Source organism: Mus pahari, chromosome 2, assembly GCF_900095145.1.
Source record: "Mus pahari chromosome 2, PAHARI_EIJ_v1.1, whole genome shotgun sequence".
Lineage (NCBI taxonomy): Eukaryota > Metazoa > Chordata > Mammalia > Rodentia > Muridae > Mus > Mus pahari.
The window spans coordinates 147,945,686-147,953,604 of NC_034591.1; the positions used below are offsets into that span (position 1 = coordinate 147,945,686).

Below are 7,919 nucleotides of genomic sequence, written 5' to 3' on the forward strand. Positions count from 1 at the left end.
ATATGAACTAACCAGTGCCCCCAGAGCTGTGTCTCTAGTTACATATGGAGCAGAGGATGGCCTAGTTGGACATCAATGGGAGGAGAGGCCCTTGGTATTGTGAAGATCATATGCCCCAGTACAGGGGAATGCCAGGATCAGGAAGCAGGAGTGGGTGGGTTGGGGAGCAGGGCAGGGGGGAGCGTGTAGGGAGTTTTGGGGATAGCATTTGAAATGTAAATGAAGAAAATATCTAATTTTTTTAAAAAAAGAAACAAAAAGAAAAACAGCGCCCCTAAAAGCTCTAGAACCAAAAGAAGCAAATATAACCAAAAGGAGTAGAAGACAGGAAATAATGAAACTTTGAGCTGAAATCAAGCCAGCAGAAACAAAAAGAACTATACAAAGAATCAACCAAGCCAGGAGATGTTTCTTTAAGAAAATCAACAAATAGATAATCCCTTAGCCAGAATAATCAGAGGGTACAGAGACAGTATCCAAGTTAACAAAATCAGAAATGAAAAGGGAGATGTAACAACAGAAACTGAGAAAATTAAAAAAAAAAAAAAAAAAACTCATCAGATCCTACTAAAAGCCAATATGCAACAGAACTGGGAAATCTGGATGAAATGGACAATTTTCTAGAGAGATACCAAATACCATCAGATAAACCATCTAAACAGTCTCATAACCCCCAAAGAAGTAGAAGCAGTTATTAAAAGTCTTCCAATGATAAAAGAAAAAGCCCAGGACCAGATGGTTTAGTGCAGAATTCTATCAGACTTTTAAAGAAGACCTAATACTAATACTCTTCAAACTATTCCAGAAAATAGAAACAGAAGGAACACTACGCAGTTCATTCTATGAAGCCACACTTATGCTGTGTATTCTCCCTTGAAGATTTAATGGTTTATGTCTAATCAGGAACTTGTCACAATTTCCTTTCATAGGCAACTTCATAAGAGAAATTTTCGACTTCTATCCTGTTTAATATTCCAAATAATTTTTAAAAACTGGTTGAGTGCATTTTACTTTTAGCTTCAGAAGATTTCATGTATATTTAAGAGGCATTTAACTAGTATGTTATTCTGATGACTTGAAAAAGGCAATACTGAATCATATGTTTTAAACTAAATTTTATTAGTTTAATAAAAAAATTAAAAATTAAAAAATAAAAAGTTTCATAATATGTTCCAGAGAAGAAAGAGAAGACAGAGTTTCTCGCATTTTTTTATGAAGCAGGGCCTTTGGCCTATTAGTCAGGACTTCTCTTTTGGATCAAGTTCAAGATGAGAAAAATATTAATATTTAGAGATACTATATTTGTTTCCACTGACAGTTTGGAGCTGCCTGTCTTAATCAGTTATAACAATAGAAGAACAATACAATGAAAACCACATTGTCTGCTAATTCTGAGAAACCACAGAGTCTGGGAACTCTCTGAAGGCCATAGTGCTAGCTTAGGTAGGAAATTTGGAAGATGGTTTGACCACTCACTTAAGTTTTTATACCATGAAGAGCACCATTAATATGCAATTATATGTATCTACACATGCTTTTATGTCTAGATATAGACATAAATATACTGTATGTAGTAACTATAGAAACTATCACTTTTAAGAAAAAGTATCCAGAACAAATAATAATAATAACAAAAATAATAAGCAATTTTTTACCTGTAGCTAAAGCATCTGATTTGATACTTGTTCAAGGTGATGTGATTATTTACATTGTTACTCTCAAATATTAAACATCAGTGCTTTTTTATTTTTAATTAATTTAGTTTTTTATACTCCATATTTTACTCCATTCCCCATCCCATCCACCTCCAAATATTCCACATCCCTTACCTCCTCCCCATCCCCCTCTCTCCACATGGATGTCCCCATTCCCCACCCCGCCTAACCTCTAAACTCCCTGGGGCCTCCAGTCTCTGGAGGGTTAGGTTCACCATCTCTAAATGCACACAGACCTGGAAGTCCTCTACTGTGTGTGTGTTGGGGTCCTCATATCAGCTGGTGTATGCTGCTGTTTGGTGGTTCACTGTTTAGAAGATCTTGGGGGTCCAGATTAATTGAGATTGCTGGTACTCCTACAGAATTACCCTTCTCCTCAGCTTCTTTCAGTTTTCCCTAATTCAACAACAGGGGTCAGCTGCTTCTCTCCATAGGTTGGGTACAAATATTTTCATCTGACTCTTCCAGCTGTTTGTTGGGTCTTTTGGAGGGCAGTCATGGTAAGTCCCTTTTTGTGAGTGCTCCATAGCCTCATTAAAAGTGTCAGGCCTTGGGATCTCCCCTTGAGCTAGTTCCCACTTTGGGCTTTCTAGATCCCACACTGGACTTTCTTTTCTCCAGACTCCTCTCCATTTTCATCTCTGTAATTCTTTCAGACAGGAAAAATTATGGGTCAGAGCTATGACTGTGGGATGGCAACCCCATCCCTCACTTGCTGTGATCTTCCTGCTGGAGTTGGGCTCTATAACTTCCCTCTTCCTGCTGTCTCAGCTCCCAAATCTCCAAGGCATTTTGGAGGGTCCCCCCCAACCTCCCCATTCCAGAGGTTGAACCTGATGTGGTATTGGGTGAGGGAAAAAAACTGAAGCCCTGAGGGCCAACAAAAAGAATGGACGCAGTGCTTTTTTTTTTTTTTTTTTTTTTTTTTCCTTTTTTTTCTTTTAAGCATGAATAGAGTTACATTGGAAAGGTTTACAATTTCCTTCCATTTGGTCTTCCAAGTCAAGTTTTCTTTATCTTCACTCCATTACACAGTCACATTTATATTCACCACCACAAAATTAGGAACCAGACACAGCAAATTCCCATAGAATACTATAAGAAGATTCTCAACTTTCTTTTTGAAGTGAAGAAATAGGTTATACAGACTCTCTATTTAAGCAAAAGAAAGAAAGAGGGAAAGAAAGAGGAAAAGAAAGAGGGAAGCACCAGGTACTTATGTGGTTGTTTACCCCCTATCCCCATTGAACATGACCAATGAACCTTATTTCCCCATTATATATCTACACTAAACAATTCATTAATATGAAACAGAGCAAACAAATTCTAGAGATTGCAAAATCAATTAGAACTTGACTGCTTGAAGAGAGCTTTCTTCTCTTGATGCAATTGAAGTTCATTGGTGTTATAAAGACATTGCCAGAATTTCCTATGGAACATTGTTTCAGTTTTATAATGAAGATAGTATTTTCTTTCTTTTCTAATTTTTATTGCCAGACAAGATAGAAAGAAAAGCAAACACTGGCCATAAAGTCACCTGTCATTACTTTATTATACTGAAGGTAGTGTGTGTATCCTTGATTAAAGGACGTATAGTGGATTCTTCTTTCCTTCCAATCCCATACAAAGCTGATGATTTTGCAGTGTGATAATGCATGAATTCAATCTTGTGTTTATGTGTTTATAAAAACCACAACATTTCAAATATCTGATATATTTTTATGTCTGTCATAGCCTAGTAAACTCTTCAGAACTGTTAATGGATTGAAATTACATTCTTGTTTTCTAGCATGCAAATAAAAAAAATATTCTATTTCAATGTTTGCAGCTTCATTTCTTATTTAATATTTCCAGCATTTTGTTTTGTTAATAAAATTTTAGAAATAACTACATAAGTCATAAACAGAGTGTATAAAAAGATTAATGAACCTTGATTATATCTGTAATCATCACCACTGAACACTAATAGAGTGCCACGTAATAACTTATCTATAAAGAAACTAAAATACTCTTATTAAACAGATTTCTAGGAAAGAACAGGGAAATAAATTTTACTTACAATATAATCTTTAATACCTATGTGTAACATTTTCATAAGTTAATAAATGTGTGCCTACCTATGTGCATACCTATGTGTATACACATGCACACACACACACACACACACACACACACACACACAATTGTATCCAATATATTAAGAATTAATTGCCTCATAATCTCTAGAAACAAAAGTATGTTTCAAGGATGTCATCTGTAACAAAAAATATTTTTCTTACTTCAATTTTCAAGCACTATTAATATTTCTGAATAATTCTTTGAGAGCTTTGTTAATGGTGTACTCAAGTTCACTTAAATCATACACATTAGTTATTTAATTAAAGTAGTCACAAAATGTAAGAGGTTTATACAAGCTTTATTGCCATCAGGAAAAATGATCTGGGTGAGAAAAAAAAAACTTGGTTCATTCCAATTTAGGTAACTAGTGCTGGACCAAGACTTCTTGGAGTCAGACATCAGCTCATTTATTTTTGACATATTTAAACATAGCGCCATTTTGTAAAATAGTTTTCAGATAATTCAGCCCTGCAAGTACAACAAAGCAAAAGACATGTATATGTTAAAGCCCTTGAAGAACTACACATAGGTTCACCTGTAAAACTGGTTCATTTTGACGTAGAAACAATGTTCAAGGTAAGGATCTAGGATGAATGATTGAGCTAACAGGAAAGCTTGTGGAAGTCAGGATTTGCCTGGTTGAAAGTTAACATAGCAATCACTTAGTTTATTGAAATTCCCAAGGAGATATTTCATAAGAATATGTTTATGGCCTAGAAGTAATACTCAAGGATTTAGGAAAAAGGGGTGTGGGATAAGCAAAACATAAATTCTGGAAGACTTGAACGAACTGAACCTGGCTCATCAGATTTCTGTATTGAGTATCCTAATATAACTGTACACAATTGTATATGCTAAAGGTACAATGAATTTTGTGATTTCTTATTCCAAATATTAGTATATAATTTTTATTATGCAGAAGAGCCGTAATGCAAATATGTTAGAAGAATACACTTATCAGATAATATTTTAATAAAAATTTTATTGCATTTTTGTGTAACATTTATACACAATGAACATTTCAACTGAATTTTTCCCTATGACTCACTAATATTAGATGTTAGACTCAGAATATATGATTATTTTCAATATTATTGAATGTACTCTGGTTGATTTTTGGGGGGTTTTGAGATTGTATTTTAATTGTAAAATTTCGACATTCTTTTCATCCATCCAAGACATTGCTTATACCCGTCTCCATTCTCTTCAAAATTGTCAAATTATGGCCTCTTTTTTTCATTGGTTTTTACTGAATGCATGTATATGTGTGTGTGGGTGTGGGTGTGTACATATATAAATATATATTACACATATATTACATATATGCATGTATAATTTATAGATTTATACATGCATATATGTAATATATGGATATATATATATTTATATATGTATATTATATACACACATACACACACACATATACATATGGTCATATAATAATACTTGTTTATATATACTCAGAAATGACATTGGGTACTGCAGCTCCAATTGGTGAGCTTTTCCCTGACAAAGACTTTCTCTCCTGCTCCTGGCTTTAATCAGGCCTGTAGTTCTTTCTGTATATTTGATGCTTTGTATGCTTTCCTCCTCCATTTTGACATGTTTGTTGGTGTCCCCCTTGTTCAGCTGACATTTGGGTGGTCATGCAGGTGAGTCTTTAAAAATATAGCTTCTGGTGTTACTAAAAGACCTAACCTAAAGGTAAAGTCCTTGATGGTTTGACTCTTTACTATCTTTCTGTCCCGCTTCTAGAGTCTTCTCTGAGTCATAGGTGTTGGAATACTTTATTGATGTACTCATTTGGAATGGACCTCAAAACTTTGCAATTTGTTTGGTTGTGGTTTGCTGTAGTCATCCTCATCTGTTTTGAAGATTTGTTTTCTTGATGACAGATGAAGGCTACATATATTTGTGAGTATACTGACAAATAACCATATACTTTTGTCAGGGATTATGCTGATTTAGTACATTGATTGTGGATTCCTTTCCAATAACCATGATTTCACTCCGTTAGCTAGTGAGTAGTTAGCTAAGTTTACTGTACAATGCATGGTTTTCTTGTTGAAAGGCTCTCAAGTCCAATTACAGAAAAATTGGTTATGAACTGGATATGTGTGGCACTATTGGACACAAAGGGCTATTATGCAACAGTGGTCGCTTTCATTGGTGTGATATTGGGATAGAACTATTAGGTGCCTTCGTCTTTTGGAACCTTGCGGAGTGCTTTATGATACCATGAAAACTAGTCTTCAGGGAGAAAACTGACAGGTCAGTTCCAATGGTGAAGGTCCTATTCCTATAATACATGGTATCACCAGAAATGGGGATTTAAATTTCACCACTAATAATTAAACAAGGTTAACAGCAAATGGATTAATGTTTCAGGAGTCTCTTGAACAGCCATGAATCAAATGTACTATAGATTTCTTAGCATAGAATGACTCCATTCTTATTGTCATGTTTCCTATCTAACCCTTCCTACTCCTGCATGTACCTCTTTATTTCCTAAAATCTCGCCTTCTCCCATTTCCCCTGAGATCACATATATACTGCTGGTCTCTTGTTTCTCCTCCTATCCTTCTATGTATTACTCCTACCAGCTTTGAAGCCCCACATTTTCTTTTTCTCTTATAAGATCTCAAGATTTTGCCCAATGACCTCTGAAATTTATTATGGACCCATGGTGTCCATATCTTTGGACTGGCACTTCAGACAAGGCAGCAATGAAAGACTGGCTTGTCTCAGCTTACTATTTCCCAGAATCAGCACAAATGAGTGGCTTGTAGGAAAAACTATTCCAGAAATGTGGTCAAAAAAAAGTATTAATTTTCCTCCTAGCGACCTAAGGCTCAACATTCCTATGACAATAAAAAGTAAGTATATTGCATACAGCAGCAGGAAGGACAACCCTGTTTGCAAGGCCTTAATGTGGGCCATAGAGCTGGCATCTCTAGGTCGATTGGCATTGACCTGCATCTTCTTGTGATGCTTCCACAGTGAGAAGACAAGCATGAGAAAGGCTACCAGGGACATGGTGAAGGGTATAAGCATGAACAGTGAGTTGATGGGTAAGAAAACATGTGATGAGTTGGTGATTAAGAAAACTTTGGATGAATTGGTGAATAAGAAAATTCTGGGAAACTGTGTTAAATCCCCCAAATAGTAAGATGTGTTTCCTTCATAAACATCAATTGAGAAATGATTATACATGCTTAGAGATACCAGGTTTAAAATCAAGAAAATCATTGATACCTGTATAATCTTTAAAACTACTTTTTTAACTCTCCACTTTAGGTAAAAAAACAAAGAGTTAGAAAAATTGGCTATCTTGAGAAAGTAAAAGACACCGAGACATGTGGCAAGCCAGATGCTGAAATGGTTGTTCACTACCCAGATAATACCTACTGACATTACTATTTCTGATCTTGTAAGCAAATGTGGGCACAGTTTGAGTAACAATATACAAATGATCATAAACCACACATAGAGAAATCTGTTAAGGGCCAAAGCAGTGAGAATCTGATCCGCTGAAGAACTCTTTCTTCTCTTGGTCCAGTCCATGATATTCACTAGTGCTATGAATCCATTTCCTAAAATTCCCATTACTAATTCCACAAATAATATTATTGTAAAAGTAAAAATATCACGGTTACTTATTGTCTGTGAGTACATGCTTCAATTTTTAATGTTTCTGCATCCTTTAAAAAGCTCTACATGTTGGTTGTTAAAAATTCCAGATAATCATGCTTCAAAATTCCATTTACAGATTACTCACTAACAAACATCTAAATTTCCCAGGAATTGTTTGATAAATTCTTTATGACACCTTGGTTTTTTGTTTCCCAAAGAGATCAACTCTGCTTCATCCAGACACTGTGTCTAATATCCAGTTTTCTGAAGTTGAATACGATGCTGAATTCTAATGTACTAACCTATAAAGAAAGATATATTTATTTACAATATGTCCACCTTTTCCTTATCTGCAAATTTTAATCATACTACATGTTTTCTGAGCAATAATAAAACACCAGGAATATGGTACTTCCTTTGGTAATGATTTATATATATATTAGTTAAGGAAAT

At 35.0% G+C, this 7,919-nt stretch overlaps 1 protein-coding gene across 1 annotated transcript; it reads right to left on the reverse strand.

Annotated features, from left to right (window-relative positions):
- Positions 1–6,506: 6,506 nt before the first annotated feature.
- On the reverse strand, positions 6,507–7,508 carry LOC110317433 (taste receptor type 2 member 110). The gene has a single exon (XM_021191902.1). It carries the CDS (start codon positions 7,506–7,508, stop codon positions 6,507–6,509), a length of 1,002 nt encoding a protein of 333 aa, XP_021047561.1.
- Positions 7,509–7,919: the final 411 nt, after the last annotated feature.